Below are 25,180 nucleotides of genomic sequence, written 5' to 3'. Positions count from 1 at the left end.
GCATTTTTCACCCCCTGAACATTCACGAAAAGTCTCACATGGGGGTATAAAATCGACTGGCTTGGTGAAAAATTTCATAAAATTGGTGTCGGGAAAATGACCCATGCCCCCTGACTCGACAGCGCCACCTAAAACTTCACCCCTATGGGAGAGGAGCCTGTTTAATTTTGGAATACATTCACAAAATTCTGAACAGTGATAGAGCACCATCGGACAAGCATAAAAATGAATTGAAGTACTGCTCTATGACAGACAGGAAGTCGGCCATTTTTGATAAAAAATTCGCCACTTCATTCGCAGCGTGTTTTCAAAACGCTACTAGTCTCAGGTTTTTGGTCCAAATGAGCTCAGATTTCACATGCCACATCCAGACACATGGGTTTTCAGAAGTTATCCACGTTTTCTCCGAATTCCACACGGTTCGCCCGTACGCCGCCACCGAAATACGCCTTCGTTTCCTGTTTTTTCGATGTCCTCTCACGACCACAGGCATTGCCCTACAGAGCTCACATTCACATCACATATGCGAGATTGGGGCATGAATGGAATGAAATATTAATTTTAATCAAAATGAACACTATAGCGCCCCCTACCATAGGGGTGAAACGCCAACATTATCGGATTCCTGCGAAATTCGGGGAATAAATCGGTGGCATCAGAAGAAACAAAAAATTACATTATGGCCATGGGTTATTTTCCACTGTTGGCCACCAGGGGCGCAATGAATTGAAAAGAAATTGGCACTTGGCACTTTGACTTACATGTCTATGAATTATATCTACTCCTAGGTTTTTCATCCAAATTACATCAAACTCCACATACAGTATGTGCATATGTCGATTGTCAATAATCAACCACGTTTTGGGGATATTCTTTCTGGTTTATGCACAGCACACTGTCAAAATATGACTGCTTTCCTGCATAATTTATTCCCTCTCACAGACACATTGATCAGCCTAAAAAGCTCAAATTCTAATCACTGATACAGAATAAAACTGTGAATAGAGAAACATAATGAGCAGATGGACAGTGACCTCTATAGCGCCCCCTACTGTACTGGTAAAAAACACAACTTTGTCCGATTGGCATGAAACTTGGGGAGATAATTGTGAACCTCAAAGGGGGCAAAAAAGTCCATTACACCATACCTGTATTGTGCACGAGGTTGCCGGTTCAACGCCGTGGACCTCCATTATAATGTGTTGGTCACAGATATTTATATAGAAACTGTGTGAAGGGGGGCGGATTGCGGCCGTGGGGTGGCCGGGTGGGGAAAATGGTGCGTGGGGGCAGTGGCCAGCCCCGGGCGGTTGCATGGGGGGGGCGGTCGCATGGGGGGCGAGGGCCATCATCGCCGCTTGCGGCTTTAATTTGGTATTGATATGATACTTTTGAGGGTACATTTTTGACACTGATACTGCTCCAGCCTTACGGGTGAAGGCATTTCAATAAATATATGTATAATAAATGGCTTCAAAAAGGTTTAATAGGACACCTGGCACAGATGGGTCAGATGGGACAGTCAAAATGCTGCTGGAGGTGTTTTAACACAAAACACCTAATTTCTTACACAAGAAATGGCCCTATGTCTAAAATTTACATCTGCTAATTTCTATCAATATTTATATAACAATATAAATATCTACATTTTACTGAGTCAGTATTGATATATCAATACTTCAATACTGATACTCCCATTCTTACTCTGGACGCTGAAACACTATAGTACACATGCTTAAAGTAGTTTTACAATTTTGTGAATTTTTCATTAACTCCAACCTAGATGGGGTTACGCTGTTATTGTAGCCACTGCTGCCCTAGGGCAGACTGATGGAAACATTGACACTAGGCAGTGTGGGTGAAGTGTCTTGGCACATGGTATTCCAAGCAATCTCCTATGTAAGTGCTAACCAGGCCCAAACCTGCTTATTTTCAAGATCAGGCAAGATGAGGAATTAACAAAATGGTATGTAACACTAAGGGCATCTGGCTTAAAAATGTTGAAAAAAATGCTGGTTCATTAACCCAAATGTCAGGTCCTGTGAATCCTATAAAGACTTTACCATGCATTTCTCTTCCTGCTCTAGTGGATTTAAGGCAATCGGTCAGTGCAGTGACCTTGGAGCAGTTATCTCGCTGAGCTGACAGTGTAACCATTCATCTACTCCCTCAGACAGTGTGTGACCTGGGCCCTGTACAGTGCGGAGGAGGGGGAGGAGCCTCTGTCCTTGTGTCGGTGTTTGGCTCCTGGGGGTCTGAGGGCCCCTGGCCAGACTTGCCATGTTCGCTTCTTTATAGCAACTTTGGACTTGCTTTTTTTTGGCTTGTTCCTGAGCAACATTTTCACATTATAAAAGAGGTGATTTTAGCCTTTTTTATATAATAGTATATCCTGTAAAGGCTGAAATACAGTTAACAGTTGATTAATGTTTTAAAGGAGTTTTGTGGGATTGGGGTTGTTTTGAGCTTTTTCCAGCTTTTACTTTTACTATTGGAAAAACTGGCAACCATGACCATGCCAGGTCTGGTCAAATACTTCTGACTTTAGAACTTTTTACCTCTGACCAATAACTGAGCGTTGATTACAGACATTCTACTTAGCACTTAATTGTTTTGATAATTAATATTGAATGTTTATGGTTCTAGCTGCTTGGTTAATTGTGTGACTCCATCCCAAAATTACAAACACTGGTAACATTTTAGGTTGTTGCCCTTTGTCTGGCCAACCAATACTACAGGCTTTTCTATTCTATAAAGAGGAAGAAACTTGTATTATAACCAGAGAATTGCATGGTCCCTTAATGTCCAAACAAACATGGAAGCCTCCATGAGCACACATTTGAAATGCAGACTTGACCTGACAGTGTATATTATACCCTGACCCTTTAGTAGACTCTGCATATTAGACCCGGACAGTGCATTGATACTTTGCAGTGACATCACACTGGGGGTGTTTTACATCTATCTCTATGGTGGAATGTTCATCAGTTACAATGTTGACACAGTGCACACATTAGCAAACACAGTTAAAAAGTTTTAGGATTATCAGAAAACTCAAGAAAAAATACAAAATGGATTTAAACAGCACATTTTCAGGAGCCTGTGATCAATACGGGAGTTCATAATCCTGTTTAGGAGTTTGATTTTCAACAAAAAGGTGAGAGTGAATAACTGAAAAAGTGTTAGCGAATGCTAGCTAACTTGTGACTAATGTTATTTGAGAGGAACTTTTTTAACAGCACCAGTCAGCTCACCTGTTGTACTTCCAGTTATTTCTGGTTAGATTGTGTTAAAACAAAGCTCAGATTAAAGTCTAAATTGAGTAACAAAGCCTCAGACAGTGCCTTCATTAGCATCACTCTTCTAGGGAATATTGATAATATCAGCAGCAAAGTATCAGTTAGACCCCGACAGTGTAGTAGACCCTGCATTTTCGACCCTGACGGTGTAGTAAACCCTGACAATGTGGCAGACCCTGACAGTGTTGTAGACTCTTATAGTGTGTAAACCCTACAGATTAGACCCTAAGTATGTGTACCCTGCTGATTAGACCCTGCCACTATAGCAAAGCCTGCAGATTAGACACTGACAGTGTAGTAGATCCTACATATTAGACCCTGACAGTGTGGTAGACCATGCAATACAGACCCTGGCAGTGTGGTGTGGAGTTATATCCGCTTGGTTCCCACACTCCCACATTAGTATTCCCAGTCCATCCCAGTCTTTTTAACTGCTGTTCCATTGTCCACTGTTACCATGACACAGTCCGCAGCAGGGACACAGGCTGGCTAAGTGATGCCTTTGTGATGAGTGGACCACCCCCCCTCCACCCCTCACTCCCCCTGTACTTGTTTAGCACACACATGAATAATCAGGTGCACTGTCTGTGACTTTGGGACCCCCACTCATGTACACTTATGTAGTTATACAACAAGGAGTACAGGGACTTTATAGGAATTATAATTCAGAGCCAATACAAAAACGCATATTTACAGTTTCTATAAGCCAAGCATGTTTTTTTTTTTTCATTTTGGTTGTGTTTCTTGCTCTGAAAAACTTTCATTTCATGGGCTCTTTCTGTGAGCCAGCTTGCATCTCCACAATCGTGACTCTTATTTGGTCTGGGGGAGGGCCAAAGGGGGAAGCATTGTTCCTTTAGCTATAATAATCCACAGTGTTCCAACATATGGCTTTAAATTTAGATTCATGCAGGTGACGTGCCACCTCTAGAAAGTTACATGCTACACTTTTAACAGACATTTTAGTGCTATATGGAAAAAAATGGACACATTCATACAGTAATTTATGTCAAGGAACCACTCACTCATTCACACAAACATTCAAACACCAGTGTACACAGACACTGCATGGGGCCAAGATGGGTTAAGTGTCTTGCCCAAGAACACAGTGGCAGTATTCATCTGTGGGAGCTGGAATCACACCACCTGTGGGTTGGAGGTGTGATCTGACCACTCTACCAACAGATGTATTATTTTCATTTCATGTGTTTGTTGTTTAACTTTAAGTGCACCGATGGCCCACACTGTGCAAAACATTGTTGTGATTTCAGTTATAACTGTGTTTTATTAATTAATAATGGATTGTTTTATTAAACATAAACACCAAGTCAATGCCACACAAAAAAGCACAACATGACCACCAGCTTCATTATGTCCAATCTTTTAATAATCAACATGTGGGCCATTAAAGTTACAGAACCACAGTCCACATATGTGCTGCCCCCTTCTGGCCCTTCAGTGCCATGCCTCTGCTGCGCACGGTGGGAAACAGGTCAGCACATCCCTGACCCCAGAGGTCACCAGGTCACCCCCCCCCCCACCCCCCCCCACCCCACACACACCCCCCACACTGGGACAACAGAGGAGCCAAGAGTGCTGCTATGGCTGCTGTAAAAATGGTTTTGTGTAGGGAACATAGCACCCATAGCTCTTTTTAACCATGCAGGTATTGTACTGTTACTGAATGGTTTTGGACTCCTATCCTCAATACTACAGACAGCAAGAATCAAACCATTTAAAGTGTAGTTTCAGCAATATTTGATATTATAACATGATAACATAATTGTGACCTATATTCCTGTTCCATGTATGTTCAGTTTTGTGATCTATCTGCCATTTCTGTCATAAACCATAGACCCAACAACGGCTTCTACAACTAAACTACATTTTAAAGGAACTGTATGTAGCCTGTGCTCTTAGATTTGTGAAGATCTACTACAATCACAACGAACCTGGGTTGCCAGTGCCTTAACCTGTAGATAGAGGACAAATAATTTTGGATTTTAGCATCGAAATGGCAACCCAAATGAGAGATTCATGTGAGGCGTATTCTACTTTCTGATTGAATAACTATCTTGAGAGTCAAAACACCACATTGTAACATGTCCAGTGTTTTTGGAAATAAGAATAAATCAGTTGTTATGGTTTTAGATCATATTTGTGAAATTTTAAATAAAAATCTTACATTCAGTTCCTGTAACTACACTATTTGGGTTTTTGGATTATTTGGCTCAATAGACAGATTGTAGTAATATTGTACATGTTGGTGGCACGGAGCACACTTTCCCTGTCTTCTCTGACCTTTGGAGGGAGTGGGGCATTCTCAACTCATCAATAAAACAGCAGTGGTCGTACACTGTGTAACTGTAGACCACTGAGTCTGCACTGGCTTCCGCTCCATCTACTGCTGTAGTACACACTCTGCACTACATTACCCAGCATGCCATATTCTTCAACAATATATATGTGGCAATCCAACAATAAAGTGCAATGTTGTGATGTATTTTTTTCTTCACAAATGTTTAGTCATTCTGTTTGAGGGTTCTTCAGTATACTTTACATTTGCAATATAACCAACGGACGTACAATCTATGCATTTTTAAAGGGCATGTGTCACTCTGTTTTCTGATCTATGTTATAATGTTTCCTCATCAAAAGAGTTCTCTCAAACAGAAAACACTCCGTTCCACCTTGTGATGTTACTTAATAGTACAGAAATTGTTTTGAAACTCCATACACCTTCACTTGAATCATTTGGATGTTTTCAGCCCTGGAATTGCCAATCTCTCATGAACAAAATGTAAAAGGAGCTATTAACTTGAAAACTACCGCTTCATGACATCACAAGGTGGAACAGAGCATTTAAGCTTTGGAGATGTAGCTCACAAGAGTAAATTTGACATAATATAGGACCTTTAAAGCATAGAAAAGTGAATTAGCCTTTATGTTACAATTGTTAATAAGCATATAGATAATGTATTGAAGCTATTAAACATCAAATACCAATATAAAGAGGAGGAGTGCACGTTTACAGATGCTGACGCTTGATGATTGTCTTGTTAAACTCAAAGGACTTGTATCTTGTCTTTTGTGTGGAATGCCTTTGTGCCCAGTGCAGTGGTGTGAGCATCCAAACTGGCTCCACTATCTCCCAGCCCTCCGGCGTACTCACAGAGGGATCAGGTTAGACCCACGGGACAGGCCGGAGCTCAGATCATGTTCACCCTGTCGCAGGAGCAGAGAGTGGGGCAGACAGGCAGGCAGGGAGGCAGGGAGGGGCCCGGGGTCTGGGGGTCCTGCAGGGGGAGGGAAGGGTCTGAGGGGCAGTGAGGAGAAAACACAGCTCAGACACAGCGATCTGCATCAGCGCTGACCACTGCACCAGAGGTAGGTTCAGAAATTATTCACAGATACTGATTAATGAATGCTTGGATGTGGTTAGGGTCACTCACATCCCACAGTATTTAATCATTCAAATGTGGGTGTCTCTAAATTCATTCATTAGTCCCACTATAGCTGCGTTACTTCTTGACATCACTTGCATGACAGTATTGACAGTTGTGAGCCAATAGTGTAATAGTTCTGACAGTTGTGGACCAATTGTGTAACGGCTCTTAGAGTTATGGACCAACGATGTAACAGCACTGACGGTTGTGGACCAATGACGTAACAGCACTGACAGTTGTGGACCAATGGTGTAACTGCACTGACAGTTGTGGACCAATGGCGTAACAGCAGGGACAGTTGTTGACAAATGGTATAATGGTGTTGACAGATATGGTGCGATGGCATAAAGATGACAAAACAAATCAATCATGTAATAGCACTGACTGTCATGGACCAATGGCACAACAGCTCTTTCAGTTTGGGACCAGTGGCGTAGCAGTTCTGACAGATGTGAACCAGTGGTGTACTAGTATGGAGATTATCAACCTATGAATAGATAAACGTACTGACCAGTATGGACCTATAGTCCTGCAGTACATTTGAGGGCGTGTTGTGGTTTACATTTCTACAGTATCTACTCGGCTGCTCTGATTGTGGCACAATAGGCCCCTGTCCCCCGGGCTCTGACCTGTGAGAGTGGCTCTGCACAGCACCCACGGGTGCATTCTCCCCGAGCTGAGTGTGGGCTGAGACTCAGTATGAAGAACAGGCAGCTCCACAATACTGACTCCTCTCTATTGTGAATCTCAAGGGTTTATATACCCCATACAGTTTACACATCAGAAGTATACAGTTCCACTTTTAGTCCATTTGTTCACAGATATTGCAATATATTTTGAGGTACTTTTAGGATGGCTTACACTCCCCACTGTGTCTACATGTAACAAAGATTTATGTTAATAGTATTATGTTTCTTGCACCCCTCCTTCAGATATTTTATGTTTCTAATTTTTCTGTCTCTCCTTTGAAAATACCAGATTTTACATTATTTGTTGTTGCTGTCCTTCCAGTTACATGAATTTCAAATTATAAATCAAATATGGCATCCTGGCAGGATGTCATACTTTAAAATAGTAGTTTTAGTAACTCTAACTAGGGATATCAAAAGTATTGAAAATCAGATACTAGTCAATACTAAAACTGATACTAGTACTAAAACTAGATACTCATTTGAGCAAGTATTAATACTAAAAAAGTCACATTCACAGGGCAGAAATGAACTTTTCTTGAAGACCTGTAGAATGATCTTGAGCTGAACAATTATAAGACCACACAGACTAGACACCCATGGACCACTGGAACCTACCTGTACGACTGAGGGATTACACAGATATAAGACCACATGGTAATATAAAAGAAAGTACTATGATTTAATGTTGAAAATCCCATTCTGTTGTATTTTAAAATATTTTTAATTATCATCATTATACTGGAATTGGTGTTGAGATTTTTAGCATTGAAATTACTTTTTTAAATTACATTGAAATCACTTTTTTATTGTTACTTGAGTAATTTCTTGGATCACTACTTTGTACCTTTATTTTTACTTGAGTTCATTTTTTGGCTACTATACCCACCTGACAATACAATGTTTGAATCCTGTGTGAATGAAATTTAGTAATATAGTAAACCAAACCTTTGCTTTTTATGGTTATATAAAACAATGTGGTTCAAAACAGTGGCTTGTCATCTGCCTTTACATGTTGATGGTGAAGTTTCATAATGTTTCCATCATAATTATATCTGCACACACATAAATTTGCCTGTCACATTCTCTGCCTATGCTTGTCCTATGGATCACAAAAACAGTTTCAATCTACAACAGATTGTTTTTTGTAGGTTCTTAATCTTCAGTGAAAGATGTAACCACAGGGACCGGTAAAGGAACCAGTGATTTCTTTATTATGTTTAAAGGGCCATATTCTGCTATTTTCTGATCTGTTGTGTTGTTTCCTCCATCACATGGAGTTGTGTTTTGCTTCATTCACACATCTTTAACACATAAACCCTGGACATTTAGGCTCACTTCTCTCAGACTGAAAACATTCTGTTCCACTTTGTGATGTCATGTGGTAATACAGGAAGTGCTCCATTGTTTTTTTTACACTTCATACATCTTCACTAGAATAATTTGGATAATTTCAGCCCTGGAATTGCTAATCTCTGAACTGAAGGTAAAAAGTAGCTATTAACTTAAAAACAACAACTTCATGACATCACACAGTGGAACAGAGCATTTTGAGCTTTGTTGATATATAGAGATTAATAGTAAAGGGTTACTCAAACATGTGTTAATGAAACAAAACACAGCTCCAGGTTTGTTTTTGATGATGTAACAACATTCTAACATGGCTAAAATCTCACAAAAATACATTTTGTGTAATATAGGACCTTTAAGTAATTGATCAGTAGTATTTCAGAACAGGGCTGTCCAATTACTCAAATTTTAATTGAGATTCTGTTATTTTATTTGAGAGGTCTACAACCAAAAAAATAGTATTGTCACAGTACTGAAACTTCAAATTCGATTTTGATACTAAGGAATAGACTTGATACTCAATGCCGATTTTGATACCACGATGATAATTTAAAAATATATATATATTCAACATTAAATTGTAGTACTTTCTTCTATATTACCATGTGGTCTTATATCTGTGTAATCCCTCAGTCGTCCAGTAGGTTCCATAGTGGTCCATGAGTGTATACTAGTCTATATGGTCTTATACTTAGTCTGATGCAGCTCAAGATCATTCAAAAGCTTTTCAGGAAAGGTACATTTCTGTCCTGTGAGTGTGATTTTTTTCAAAACGTTTTAGTATCTGATTTTTGAAACTTTTGTCAAGCTTACAGTACACTTATACAGTTACACAGCAACAATGTATATACTGTTTATATTGAGCCATTTTTTAAATGTATTTTGAATTGGACAAAATAAAATTTAATTGAAAATTATGATGATAAAATACGAAGAAAAAACTTTTTTTTTTTTTTTTTTTAATCATATCATGCTGTACAGCACCACTTCATAAGACCAGAAGGTGGAGCTATAGTGTTAATGCTACTAGTTACTCAAATATGTCAAGTGACAAAGGATTTGATGGGTTTCACCATAGCAATTAAGAAATTTAAACCAAAATGTTATGTCTTTGGAATGGAGTAAGGTCCTCATTAAAACAAAGGAATCATTTGCCTGAAACCCCAGTACACACCTTTAATGACACAGAGCATCTGTGTGATTGGCTGAGGCAGAGCTTGTGTGTGATTGGCTGAGAGACGGCTTGTACTTCCTGTGGCTCTGATGTGTCTGAGGGTGATCCTTTAAGCTGATTTAACACACCGATAATGAGCAGAAGACAAAAACAAACAAAAAAAAACTATGAATGGACCTGGAAATTAAAGACAAGCCCCGTCTCCACACCCGAAGCTGCTCTCCGATTGGATAGCAGCTCATAGAAGTGGTGCCCCACCTCCTGATGTCATAAGGTGGTGCCCTCCTACAGATGTAGCTCCTCTGTGGTTTAAAGTCTATTGGATCATTATAGCACTCAAATTACCTTAGTTTAAAAGCATATGTTGTGATTACCTGACAGTTATGGATTTAGCCGTATTTAAACTGGTGCACCCTATGCCCTCCAACTCACTACAGTGACATTTTGTGTACCATGGCCACAGTATCCTTCCCTGTCTTGCAGTTACTGATATTTTATTGAAGAAAACAAGAAAAACATGCATTGTTATTGTTAGCATGCTTGCCTCTCCACAGATCTGACCCATAACTTGACATGATAGTGTCACCTGCTTGTTTACATGGAGATCTGTAAATTTAATTACATACTGTGAAACATTCCAGGCAAAGCAATAACATCTCCATGGAGACAAGTAGGTGGCAGACCATCCACCTTTAAAAGCCTGAATAATGCATACTTTACCAGACGTTTTGTAAGCAGAATATCACTTGAGTTGGTTCTCTGCCTGTGCTTTGTCTTTGCTAATGTGTTCGAGTAGCAGCTCTGGTTGCTAACATGTTTGTAACAAAGCCTGACTCTAGAGCCTCCATAGACAGAGAAGAGAGTCCTCTTCATCTGGAGATCTGGACATGTTTGCTCCAATCACAGTTCCAGGCAGCAGCTTGTCAAAGGGACACTCTTGGACTAATGCCCACACCATTCTTCCTATTTACTCTGCTGAAGTGCTCTTGAGCCAGGCCTGCAATCGTACCCCACATTCATGGACCATAGGACCATTAGAGGTAGAAGAGTTTAATGCAAATGCAAAAACACTTTTGACTTCATGGTACTGCCTTAAAATTAATATAAGCATTTCAGTTGATCAAATGTTATGGAAAGGAGCCCTTCCATGTTCATCAACAGATATTTAAAAGCAACAGTGGAGCAGTATTTCCTTCCAACCAGATGACTGCCAGTTTAAATCTTAAACTCTTAGCCTAAACTGTAATTGTGCCTTAGACATATAAAAGGATTACATATTCAAGAAAGCATTAAAGGTCCACTAAGTAACATTCTAGTAGATGGTCTGCCACCTGCTTGTCTCCATGGGAATGCCATTGCTTTTCCTGGAATTTTCCACAGTATGACATGAAACTCCATGAAGCCATCAGGCCACATTACAGGTCAAATGTGTTTGAGCAAAAATGCCCCACTGCAGATATATTGTATAAGCTGCTCTTGATTTCAACACTGCATGTAATTATAAAATGTTATTGTTTGTGAATCTCTTAAAGTTGTGAAAAGAGCTTAAACTCATTGCTGTGAATAATTGGGTTGCCTGGAATCCATAAGGTAACTGAGGAATTACTTTGGACCACCACAAAATGTTTAAAATGAAGTAGTTTGTCTGTTTTTCATGTTTTAAAACAGTAAAAATTTGGTAGAGTGCCTTTAATGCCATACTGTGGAACATTCAAGGAAAATAAATGTATTAAACAGTTTACATCATTTGACCAAAAGGAGAACCAGCTAACCCTTTGTGACCAGTGACCCGGCCAAGGTGTGGCCCATAATACTGCAGGTGAACTGTCATAGCCCCATGCTGGCCACTGACAGCCTGAGTTATTTATAGCGTTCTTCTTTAGTCTGTGCTGGTCCTAGCAGAGATCAGTGCATGCTGTTTTAAACCGGGATTAAACCTGGGGATGCTAACATGCTCTGCTGACTAGCTAACAGAGTTTGTTGTCACTCGTGTTATGTCCGCTATAAATGCTTTTAAGGAGAGATGGACAGGAGTAGTGAGGAGGTGAGGAAGAGGAGGAGAGCACAGAGAGGTAGAGAAGTCTAGCCCAGGATGGAGCAGCGTCTGGGGGTATGCCTGTGAGCCTGAGTCACCATGGGGGCTGTGCTGAGCTGGGTGTCAGCTCAGCTCTACAGTTTGCTGCTTCCCGCGGCCACAACATGGACGCACCTTCGAGTGAGTAATGTCACCATTGTGTGCACATGTGTGCACATCTTAGTAATACCAATGTATGAATACTTTCATATACAGATGTATATGAAAGTATATGTCTGGATATACAGACATATCCTTTTGATCAAATTCTGATCAACTTACGATGTGAGGAACACAACCTTCCTGACTGTGTAAAACACTCCAGATTGATAAAGAAGCTTTGTCATACATACAACTATCAGTATCAGTATATCAATATTTCAAATGACAAAACAATAAAATCAAGGTTACCATCCACTATGGTGAAGTGACTGCTACTCCTACTTAGAGGAGAAAAACAGATTATGTAATATGGGTTACCATCACAAAGCTATGCTGTTTAAAGTGTTTGTTTTTTAGTGAATTAGGATAGTGACAAATTGAAGTTTATGGAGGTATATGTTACACTGTATAATGATGCAGCCAGTGATTCCAGTCTGAAAATAAGATGGAAGAGTCAATGTATTGTCACGTTAAAATGAAATAACTTTTAAAATCAAGACATCATAAGAAAAGAATATAGTGTTAAATGGTGTTGCTATATAAGTAACATTTAGCTGTGAGTTAAGAAATATATAAGTGCAGTCAAAGTAGCATTACCTTAGTGCAGTATAGAACAAGTTGTATTATCAATGTGAACATGTGATGGGCTTGAGAGTCATCAGACATGTCCAACAAGCTCTTTGGAGCACAAGGAACTCAGCTGGGTTAAATACACTTCACAGTAGCATAATTATATGGGTATACCATACTACATAGGCTGCTATAACATAGCATTGTTATGTTAGCGCTGTTCATACATAAGCACTTTTACTTTTACTTTTACACTACATCTTTAAGCTAACAAACTGTATTCTGTGTTGTGTTGGGACAATGAGGTATATGGGTGGGCTACTCAAAAAATGTGATCAAGATTAAGTAGCTTCTCATTGTTAATGATCATCTTGGGTCTTTTTGATCGAGAGGTCTATAGCCAATCCTCCATCAGTAAAAGCATGTAGTTTGGAGTGGAGTTCACTAAATTTCGCTATTTTTAGTGTTAAATGTCAGTTATTAAAAGACAGTAAAATTAAATAGAAAATTGCGATCAATCATATCATCCAGCCCTCAACACTATTCAACACGTTAATCATTACACAAACTCCATAACAGTGTGAACATTTCTAACCCCCTCTGTGTGTCCTCAGGCGCGGCAGTCCCTGGAGGGCTCTGTTCACCTGTGTCCCAGCCTGTCCGTGGAAGCCGGGGTCTTTGGGGCTGACTGTGTCGAGCGAGGCCGGAGGAAGGGCTCTGAGGAAGGAGCCAGCCTGACCACCACAGACCCCTGCTCTGCTGCTGGGGCCCGGCCTTACCTCAGCTACAGCCCCTCTTACAGCAAACCCCGCAAGAGGGAGTCTGTCACGGCTAAAGACTACCTCCAACTCCGAGAGGCCAGTGAGACGGAGCACAGCAGCGTCAAGAGGAGGCGTACCCCAGATGTGGACCCCGAGCTGTCTTTGAGAGCTGCTGATCTGTGCTCTGTGGAGATAGAACCATGCATAGTTCACCCCCAAGAGACAAGAAACAGCTTACATTCACCAACTTTGGAATTCATTGACAAAACTGATCCTAAAACGAACTCTGCTTCTCAGGTCCACTCTCCCGATGCATTCTCTATAGACGTCGAATTCTTCCAGGATGAGACACAGTCCAATGGAATCAAAACCAACTGCAAGGTGCAAAAAGATAGCTTAGCACCTTCAAATCCAAGCTATACGAACTACATAAAGGATGCTGCCCTAGAATGCACTGATTCTAAGAACATTGTTGCAAGTGTCTCTAAGGCAAATGACACAACTCCAGCAAAGAAACCCGATCTCGGCATTGGCGCGTCGGCGTGTACAGTGGATGTTTACCGCTTCCCAGTTCAGAGCGAGGGAAGCCCCAGTGAACAGGTGTCAGAGAGCCCCCCGCAGGTCTGTCCCCATGGAACAAAGCCATCGCGGGACGGGGCCGTGGTGTCAGATGGCGAGGGTGTAACCGAGAGGAACAAGCGACCAGGGACCGTCAATGAGATAGCCTCTTCCATTACGTTTGCGCAGGGCATTTCATTCAGCAAGGAAAGGGAGGGGAGACTAGCTTGTAGCGGTTCAGATCAGGTTGAGTCTGAGAAATTTCCAGAGAATAATATTGTTGACAGTTTTTTAAATCATTATCTTATGGACAATGAGGTGGAGGCGTCAAACAGTCCGAACAACAGTAGCAACAGTGTCACAGAGAAGTTGTTTGATAATTTCCCCCAAGTAGAATTTCTTAACAATTTGACAAATCACAAAAAAGAATTAGAATATGAGGATTTCAGTCACGAAGTTGAAAGTAACAGTCCAACTAATTGTGATCAAATCAGTACTTCATGTACTTCTGAAAATGAAAATGTGATAGATTCAGAAAACTGTACTGAACTAGAGAATCTGAGAAGAGACCTAAAAGTAGAGGAAGAATTAGGCACTCAATCAACTTGCAAGAGTAGTTTGATTTCAGACTTAAACAACTATCAAGAAGAAAACTTTCTGAATACTTTAGAAGACAACGTTAAACCGTTAGAACTCACAAATTCAAAGCAAGAGATAGACACTATAGATTTCCCTACAAGTTTTAATCCAAATGAGATCAATCATAACAGCAGTGAACATTGCGACTTACCATCTGACTTGCTAAAACCTGCTATTATATCCAATGAAACACAAGAGAAGATTGCTTGGCCCGAAATTAGCACAAATGTCATTCCCAACACCAAACAAGCTAACATCCCAACAACATGCGATGGCACTGAGCACTCTAAGCTAGCTGGTGATATTATAGAATATAACACCAATTGTAGCAATGATAATCAAATAAATGGTTATGCGAGCTTAATATCCACAAGGTCCCAAACTTTAACTGCTTCAATCTCGGACGCAAACAACAACTCAGGAGCTCTGAAACTGGAATCTAACAACCTGTGTAACAAAGTGTCCATAGGATGTACATCAGCCTCTTATGACAGAGCGTTCAGTCCGATATCTGAGTGTCAAAATGGGCATTGCGCCAAGTTGTCCGCAGAGCATCCAGAGCTGAGAGTTCTCCGGTTCTCTCATCCCGAAGGAAGCCTGCTTGCCGTCACAAGTCTGGAACCTATTTTGGAAACTGAGCACCCGATGGACAACGCGGCAAAAGAGTTAGCGATGCAGCCAGGAGAGACCCGAGATCACGAGCGACATGCTAGCTTCTCCGAGGAACCACAGCCGCTACTCCGGACTTACAGTCAAAAACACTGCAGACCTGTAACTGTTTGTGACGTGTTCTCGGCTAGCACTGACGATCTAGACATCCGACTCGACAAACATCAGAAAAAAAGCAAAATCCAATCTCGGTTTTCTGTTTTCTCCAAGATTCCGTCATTCAAAAAAGGCAAGAACTCAAAAGGAAGCATCAACGAGGAGTCTTCTGATGAGGTCCAACTTTCAGACAATTCAAGCGATGATGCTTTTAGTGAAAACGGTAAAGAAATTGTCAAAGAGAATTCCGGAGATATCGATACATCTTTGCAGCGACAGCAAGAAAACAGCCATGGTTCTCCTCTGCTTAGGCGGTCTCAGGTGCTGAACGGGCAAGCGGGGAAGAGGTCAAAGGTCAACGAGAGCCTAAACCTGCGGATGCGTTTTGCTCAAGCCCATCGCTCCCTCTCTAGCCTGTTTGAGGCTCGGAGCGGAGACAAGGAAAATGTGGAGAAGGGTGGTGATTCGGGTGAAGGGGAAGGGATGGAGGTGAAACAGCCATGGAGAAGGTTGAAGAAGGCAGAGGGGCTCAAAAGGACCCTCTCTGTGCCCAACGGTGCCACAATGGACACCAGTAGTACAGGGGAGCAGACCACGAGCGCAGGGCTGGAAAGGGTCTGCCACACCGATCCCATCTCCAAACGCGGGGTTCCGTGTGCCGTAGAGGTCCCTCAGGGTTGCCTATCGGAGGGTCAGAGGCGGAGGTGCACACAGATCGGTACAAGTGCACTAGATGAGTCACTGCAGCCTCAATCCACACCCAGCAGCCCGGCCTCTCACTCCATTCTTACCTATCAGCATTTACCTTTGTGGAGCAGAGTGCATCCGGCTGCACCAGAGGCCCCCACAGAGGGTCCCGTGCGGCCTATGAGCCCTAAACCAAACAGCCCCAGGCCCGCGGCCCAGCGCAGAGCCTTCCGGTACCCACCCTGCTCCCTGCGAAGTGGCTGTTCTGGGGGGCTGGGACAGGCGGTCAGTGTGGATGGACTGTTGGATGCTCCAGAGAGGCCCAAGAGTGTGAAGCCCTCGAGCAGCCCCGTGGGACCCCACCTCGCGGCGCTGGATGTGGACAGCCAGTCTCATATCAGCCTGTATGCCCTTGGCTCCACAGGGCAGTTAGAGGTAAGGAGGCTTGGACTTTCTGGGTCTGTGAGGTGTGCTTATTAATACTTACAAGAAAACCATGAAACAATGTATCAGATAGATATGTTTAAGACAGTTAACAACAAATGCAAGGTTTTTAAATACTATGTACTGCAAAAACAGACCAGAGATGGGTAGAGTAGCCAAAAATTGTACTAACATTAGCTCAAAATAACATTAGAAATAAAAAGTAGTGGGCTAAGAAATTACTCAAATAAGAGTAAAAAAGTATTTGGCAAAAATACTATTGAAGTAAGAGTAACTTAAATGTAACTGTCAAGATGTACATTTGCTTTATAATTTAAAGTTTATATAATTGAACGAACGAAACATTCAAATCTAGAAGTTTCAACAGATATACCACAAATATCTGAAGGAGTTATGCAAGAAGCACAAATGTTAAAATCATTTCATATTGTCAACATGTGTAGTGTAGACTTACACTGGAAAGAGTAACCAAAATATTATTCAAGTAGGAGTAAAAGTATGCTGCTAGAAAAATACTCAAAAGTTACTCAAGTAAATGTAACTGAGTACTACACATCTCTGAAACGGCAACAACTACTATTGCTACTACTACTGATTCTACTACTGCTACTGCTACTACTGTTAAATGATACAGATACTTAATACACCTGGAATCCTAATATTGTGTTTGAGACAGAGAGAGATGTATCCTGTTTGTTGAATGTGATGGAACATGAACGGACAGACTTGGAAAATGTAAGCTCATAGATAATTACATAGATAATTATTTTAATAACCCCATGTGATTGTTTTTTGTTGTTTTTTTTGTAATCAACTGTAACACACAGAGGGCAGAATAACAACACAACCTAGAAAACAAGTACACCCAAAATGTCTGGATTTATTTGTGACATTTGAGTGAAAGTGAAACTGAAAAGTAGACTCTTAATCAAACAATCCTTTTTTATTGTCGCTGCCGCCTCTGAATATATAGTTGGTGGGTGGCGCCCTCTAGTGACTGGTTGTTATTACTGCGCATGTTAAAAGAACAGAATTGTGCTACTGTTCCTTGTAAACACTTTTTAATGTAGCAAGTTTCAGAAGTGCCAAAAATACAATGTAATATTAAGAATTATTATTATTATTATCTATTAGCAGCAGTATTTATTATTACCAGCAGTATTAATAATAGTTTATGTAATTGCAACAGGTTTTATAATGCAATTGTATTTGGTCTTGTATTCCAAATAGGGATAGTCTGATATAGGTTTTTAAATTTAAAATTTTTATTATTATTCTTTTCTTTTCTTTTTTTTTCTTTTTTTTTTTTTTTTTTTGGACCCGATACAGATATTTGTCTTGCTGTTGTAGGCAATAAGCGATATTTGCAGATACAAATTTTAAGCTTTTAAAATATATAGTGCAGAGCAAATTTATGTTAAGTTATAGTGGAGTTTACAAATTAACTTACTGCTTTTGTAAAAACATTCATATTTTCACCCATTGCTCAAAAAGACAAATCTGACTCACTGAAGGCAAACTGAGACTGGCACATGAGGACACAGAGACTGGGGCAGTGCAGAAAAAATATTGCTGCCAAATATGGGCAAAATTTTCAATATCAGACTGATACTGATGTCTGGGAAAATGTGGTGATATCACCAATAGCCGATATATCATCCCTAATTACAAAGGAAACTTCAAATGCAATACGTCTATGGTGAATAACTTCATACATACTAATTTAAAATGCATTCAAATCATAGTGGTAGGAAATCAGTACTTCTTGACAGTCAGTGCTCACACATTTACTGTAAAGTTACATTTGAGAGAAGTCACTGTCCTGCTTGTGACTAAGCTCAAGCTAACCATGGCTAACTGCTAACTGCCTGTGTGGTCCGCTCAGAGGCGGGGTGAGAGCGTGGGGAGGGGCAGCAGACAGAGCACATCAGAGGGCCCGGCTGGAGCACCCTGGAGCACCTCACAGTGCACCCCACAGAGCACCCCACATACCCCACATCAGCATCCGAAGAGGAGGAGGAGTGTGGATGACCTCTGGATCCAAGAGCTGAGGAGATCCAAGCACAAACTGTCTGTGGCCACTAGGGGGAGCCTGTGCCACTTCAGCTCTGTGCTGTGTCAGGATTTGGACAAAGTAAGGATCCGATCGGGCCTTACCTCCGTCTGCTCCTCTGGGATCATCTTCATCTTGGGGTCTTCCTGCTTCACTGACTCTGTCTCCTGGTCGTACTTTGCACATATCTTCTGGGCTCAGCTTTTGTCTCACCAGTGGTTTTCTTTTCTGACTTCTCTTTCTTCCTCCTCTTTTAACAATACTGGATTCACACTTACCCATCTTGTCACTAATCTTAGCTACAAACAATCACACTATAAAATGATACTCCTCATACTTATATTTACTAATGCCAGTCATCTTTATTTGCTTAAAGACACTGGTTTCAAATGCCTCTGCTGTGTCAAATTGAAAACAGTTATTTTTATTTATTTTTATTATGTTTTTATATGGGTGAATGCACCAATTTTGTTTGTATTGGTGCGTTATCAATCAAAATGGCCTAAGTAACAATTGTGTAGACTTACTAAAAATGATATCTAACAAAACTATATTCAGAAATAGCTAAAAACAATATTTTTTGTTATGAAATACACTGGATTTGTATGGCACTTTTCAAGACAGCCAAAACACTTTACACAGCTGCCCTGAGACAGCCAGTCTGTGCCATTGGCCCCTCCAGCCACAACCAACACTCATGCACACCCCACATTAATAGTAGGCAATGTGAGTGAAGTATTTTATCAAGGGACACAACAGTTTGCACCAGAGCCACCGGTGCCGTCCTGTGACACTTGGTGTTCACACTGGTCTCCCATTCAAGGTCTAACCAGACCCAAACTTGCTTAGCCAACATTTTTCTTAAAGTTCAAGCCTTTAGGGACACTTTGTTCTGTCCGTGTGCTGGAATGTCACTTGCACTCTTTCAATAGTCAGTATTGGTTATTCTGGAGGATGTACTTTAAATATTACAAACACACGTCTGAGTAGGATACCTGTGAGGTTGTAGATTGTCTTCTTAGAACTTCTTTTTGCCTCTTCTCTTTCTGGATCTTGCATGGACCTCTCTGTTACATCTCTGTCACTATGATCAGGACATACCCATGAGCAGATATGACCCTGACCCTGCCCCTGTCTCCCGCAGGCGCCCTCTGGACCGGCCCTGGAGCACATGGAGCCCTTTAGGGATACCTCTCTCCGGGATCACTGCTGGTCCCAGAGCACTCCCACAGGTTTGGACTGCCTGGGCTGGAGGAGGCAACTGTCCTGCTCTGGTAAGACCTGTTTCAGTCATTTTAGCTCCATGGTGATATTATGTTGGTGTCTTTGTGTTGACGTTTTAAAGACAGTAGGCAGAGGTGCTTTTCAGGGTGATGCGTCCAGTTCACGTTTAAAGTGTGTATGACACGTCCCTAATTTGATGGGGTAATACCTGTTATAAATATAAATTATTTTTTACACCAATCAAGAAGTAATTTGAGAAGAATAGGCATATGTTAAAAGTATTAAAACATACTGATGACATCACACTAGCTATCCAAAAGGTAGGCACAAGTTACACCAGCGAGTACTTTAAACATTATTTCAGCACAATAAAGATGTTTGTTAGAGTTCTATTTGTGAATTAATACTTTCTGTGTAAATTAATACTTTCTGTGTAAATTAGAGTTTTGACCCAGCGTACAATGTGGTTGCTAGGTAACAGCTATGAAATTCCCTAGTGTGATGTCAAGATGTCTAACCAGGAAGTAGAATTTTAAACCTTTTAAAAATGGCCAAACTGGTAAAAACAGTCAGAGGCACAATCATTTTTTTTATTTTATTTTTTTTTTTTTTATATCCATGTTGTAATAGTTTTAGTTAAAAAGCATGGTTTTCAGCTTCCTCTTATAAGCAACATTTTGAGGACGTTTTCCGTACTCAAAAGATATAATATTTTGTTTTAAGTTGTTAATAGCTATGGTGATGGTCCCAATTTATCATCATTCTTGAACTCCCAGATAGAGCTTGATAGTAAACAGTAAAAAAATAAAATGTATTGGCAAATTCCCCATTTTTGTGGCAAGTGTGCAAAACAAAACAATAAAGAAACAAGTTACCAAATGAGGTGTACAACCTGATCTGCTGGGTAACTACTGACAAGTATATCTACTGCACTGTAGTGAATACTTTAGAATGAACGCAGAATAAGAACGAGTTTTATTGCCATTGTCAGTGAAGACATTGTGTCAGTGAATAAAAGGTGTTATAGAGTGTTCTTGAGTCTACCGGCAGGGAATAAGAAACTCTATTTGCCTTTCAGCAACCAGAATACAGTACACTGCACATTTGCTATTTCGTGAGTATCAATCATGACTTTTGAGAACTTTAAAAGCAGTTTTTGAAAATACTGTATTATGAAATCATGTTTTCTATGTTTTGCAGTTGTATTAAGTGCTGTGCAATTAATCAAATTTTCATTGAGATCATTTATTTATTTATTTTTTATGGAGAGATCTACAGCCGATCCTCTGTCAGTAAAAGCAAGTTGTTTGAAGCATTATGTCTTAAATGGTAATGATTAAAACTCTGTTGTTTATATTAAGGAAGTTAATATTGAAAGACATAAAAAATAGAATCAGTCTATATGAGGGAAATAAGTGATTTTTTTGTCATATTGCCAAGGCTAGTTGTATTATTTACCCTGTTCTCGGGTACAGGTTGTGAGTTTGATTCCCGACTCTACATGAGGTTGGCCTTTTCCTTTTGGCTGTTTCTGTTACAAGTTCTGTGTACTACTGTATTGCTAGTAGAATATCTGACCTCAGTTTTAAACCAAAGCAAAGCCGTCACTCCTGTTTACTCCACTGTGTTATTATGATGCATTAATTGGGGATTTTATTTCAGCTCTCTGCTTCAAATATGACCTTGAACTGACAAACAGTTCTATAGAGGATTGGGGAGACAAATTTACTCAGTGACACAACATTTCATTTTGGAGTGCCTCTGTTTCAGTGTAGTCGCTCTGTTGATTACGATGAGTTATATTGAATCTCATGAGCCGGTGCATGAGCTGTGTAGTTTTAATATTAGGCTGACTAAAAGGATGTCCCTACTTGTACCTCATGCTATGTCCAGGAGGGGGCGCCATTTACATACTTCCATATCTAAAAATGGACTTGTATACAGACTGGAGCAGAAGTCTGGTAAATCAGGGATTTTTTTAAATTTTTTTTTTGCATGAAATGACTATATGAAGATGAAAAAAAGTACTATGTTTGTGTCTAACTCTATATGTAGACTGTGGGCTTTGCTGCATTGTTGTTCCAAGAAATAATAGGAAAACAAATTCTGAACGTATAGCCATGTTTTGCTAGTCATACTGTTAATTGATACCACCACCAGTACATACAAGGGTTGTCAAAAGTATCGAAAATCAGATACTAATTGAATTTAAAACTAGTATCAAAACTAGACCCGCATTTGAGCAGATATCAATGCTAAAAAGGTCACATTCACACGACAGAAATGAACCTTATCTGAATAGCTTTTGAATGATCTTGAGCTGTATCAGAACAAGTATAAGACACATAGACTGGTGTACAGCCATGGACCACTATGGAACCTACCTGAACTATTGTCTAAAGAAAGAGTGTTTTGTATTATCATTGTGGTATTGGAGTTGGTGTTGCATATTGAGTCTGTTCCTTAGCATTGTAATTTTAGTTTGATGACAACACTAGTTCCAACTTATTTTTAATGCATACCTAACATCCTGATTCTTCAAACTGCAGTGATGGCTCTACTCTGCTAACAAGAGCTAGTCTGCTAATAATGTACTAACTCATCTTCCAGGTTTGTGATAAAATGGCTTTATAATGAAATGCAGACAAAGCATTTTTACAACATGGCCTACTGTAGTGTTTAATATGTCAAACAGTCAAGCTATTTGTTTACTAGTTCTGCAACTAACAATCATTTTAGTTTATTTTGTTTTTATTTTAGTAGTTGACTTGTCAGCGGTTTATTTTTCAATTATTTGTTTAGTCATATGATTATTTTTATTGCACATCAAAACTTTTTAAAACAAAAATAAAGGCTGAAATATGGTGACTGAAAGCTTCTAGAAAATAGAGAATATTTATGGGTATAGCATTATTGTTGACATCAGAAATAGTTTGGATTTTGATACGCAAAATCGTTTTCTTGGAGCTGTCTATCATGTTATAACGTTGTTTCCTCATCAAAAACATGACTGAAGAGGTTTTAAATTTCACCCATGCATGTTTGAGTAATTTTGCGATCTCTCTGCGGCTCTGTTTGCCTATGTTAGCCATGTTCCCACGCAACAATTCTCAATAAATACACAAAACATTACATTACAACTTGACAATCCTGATGCGATGTGCAGTAGTTTCATTAGCAGGATGCACGTTGACTGTGTTGTGATAACGTTCTGGACGGGAATGACTTAACACGGGGAACAAAGGTAGTGGTGGGGGACAAAAACAAAAAACTGAAACTTATAAAACATTTTAATACATTTTTGGTGAATATAGCATTTTCAAAACGAGAAAAGGTGACATAGTGATCTAAATATGTTCTGTGATAGCAGTTAATACCCCCTCTTTAATAATGTGACTGTTTTTGTATGTGCGTAATCCAGTACAACTACGATAATGTTTTTTTTTAATAATGAACTAGCCATGATTAGGTGATTAATCATTGCAGGGCTGTTGTCTACAAAAGATTAAAAAAAAATGTTGTGTCTATCGTATCAAGACTAGTATTCCCAGTGGCTGGCTGCGGTCAGAACAGTGTGCATTGTGTACAAGAGTGATACCATCATACCAGAGAGAGAGAGAGAGAGAAATGGAAGGAGGAAGGAAGGGTTGAAGAGAGAGAGAGAGTGAGAGGAGGAGGGGCTCTGTTTTTCTCCTCCCTCACACAGCCTGGATACACCACCATCACCGCGCAGTCGCTGCCGGCAAAACGAGCAGCGCAAGCCCCCCTCATGGTCCCCCACTGATGTCAGCCTGGAGACGGAGAGAGAGGGAGCGAGCGAGGGGCAGTGAAGCAGAGAAGGAGAGAGAGAGAGAGAGAGAGAGGGAGGGAGGGGAGCGGTCTGCTGCATGTGCACTGGGAGGAGACTGGCTAAAGGTACCACGAAGAACCAGGACCTACAGATATCTCCAAAGACACTACCCTGAGATCTCCTGTTTTCACCTGCCAATCAACCATCTCCTGTCGGTCCCTGCACCTGCCGGTCCCCGCACCTGCTCCTGTGCCTGGGGAGCGCCTGTGGCTTGCCTGGGTGGTGGTGCGTGGCGGTGGTGGTAACGTGGTGATGCGGACTCAGCAGCAGGGATCGCAGGGGGGCGTGCCTGTGCCGGGGAGCAGCTACGGCAGCATCGGCAGCGGCTCGTCTGGCCTGTCCCCTGGGTCCGACTCGGAGGGGGGCAGTCCCACAGACAGAGGGCCGGCAGACGGGACGATGGGGCTGGAGATGGGGGGCAGCTCGGGCGGAGGGGTCGGTGGTGGTGGAGGAGGAGGAGGGGGAAGCCTGGGAGGAACTCTGAGAGGCGTCCTGTCCCGCTACTGGAGCCTGGAGAGCCTACACTCCACCACAGGTATGGGCTGAGTTATGCATGGTTAGGGGGCACGCCTGGAGACATGTGTACAACCGAAGTGTGTGTGGGACTGCAGCACCACAACACCGCTATGTACCAGTCATGTACTTTATCATGGGTGGAATTGACTGCCCAAAATGAAAGGAACACTACGTAACTTTTCTAATGGCGCACCGGCTGGGCTCCATGGAATGTTCCACTGTGTGGCATCAAAGAAGACCTTGTGCTTGTGTCTGCTAGATAGTTCTAATCTATGACACCCGTGGAGCATTATGTTATAATTTGGACATTTTAAATCACAATATTCGTCTAAAATGAGTTAATAAAAGAAACATATCTGCAGACTTCTGAGTTAGAAAACTACAGTTTCCAATAGGAGCTGACGTCGCTGTAAACGTCATCACAACAAAGCATCAAATACTGTCGGCTCCTCCTATGTATACCTGCACATCATACTAGCGAGCAGTTTTTACATTTGTACCAAAATGACTACACAATACTGCAGAGTCCCACGTGTATCACCGATTAAGAAAATAAATTGGAGAACGAATTAAGCAGAGAGCAGTGGGAGTGTACCAGTGGCAGTGAAATTGCTTAAAGATTACTCAAACATGCATATATCACTCCAAATCCAGGATAAAGAGTGATGGGAAACAACTATAACATGATTAAAAGCTCTGAAAATTCGATTTTGCAGAATAGGTCTGCTTTAACAGATGACACCACCAGGCAAACTTAGAGGTCAGATCTGTGTATGGGCAAGCCTGCTCACAGTTAGAACAATGTATGTGATTGTAGATATGTGGCATTGTAGCCAATGCAATGGAAATTCAGCACTGTCAGAACAATGACTCACTGTGGTTTGGGTATTTTGGGCATTTAGAGTTAAGGCGAGACACT

General features: G+C 40.9%; 2 protein-coding genes across 3 annotated transcripts in view; both read left to right on the top strand.

Moving 5' to 3' along the window:
• LOC129457253 (uncharacterized) overlaps positions 1–15,360 on the top strand; it is a 40,321-nt gene extending 24,961 nt beyond the window's left edge. Inside the window, exons 3-4 of the mRNA XM_055230273.1 lie at positions 13,379–14,546; positions 15,263–15,360. Of these exons, the coding sequence (XP_055086248.1) occupies positions 13,379–14,546; positions 15,263–15,360 (1,266 nt within the window). The remainder of the gene's footprint in view (positions 1–13,378; positions 14,547–15,262) is intronic.
• The window catches only part of arhgef4 (Rho guanine nucleotide exchange factor (GEF) 4), a 51,485-nt gene continuing 41,197 nt past the window's right edge, over positions 14,893–25,180 (top strand). The window contains exons 1-3 of one of the 2 annotated variants that reach the window (XM_055230256.1): positions 14,893–16,609; positions 18,504–18,752; positions 19,816–19,945. In XM_055230256.1, the coding sequence (XP_055086231.1) occupies positions 15,368–16,609; positions 18,504–18,752; positions 19,816–19,945 (1,621 nt within the window). In that variant the 5' untranslated portion in view covers positions 14,893–15,367. Of the gene's footprint in view, positions 16,610–18,503; positions 18,753–19,815; positions 19,946–23,997; positions 24,281–25,180 lie in introns of those variants that run through there. The other variant, XM_033986123.2, reaches the window with a different exon arrangement.

This window comes from Periophthalmus magnuspinnatus, chromosome 20 (genome assembly GCF_009829125.3).
Source record: "Periophthalmus magnuspinnatus isolate fPerMag1 chromosome 20, fPerMag1.2.pri, whole genome shotgun sequence".
NCBI classification, from domain to species: domain Eukaryota; kingdom Metazoa; phylum Chordata; class Actinopteri; order Gobiiformes; family Gobiidae; genus Periophthalmus; species Periophthalmus magnuspinnatus.
This window is presented reverse-complemented; position numbering and strand designations above follow the sequence as displayed.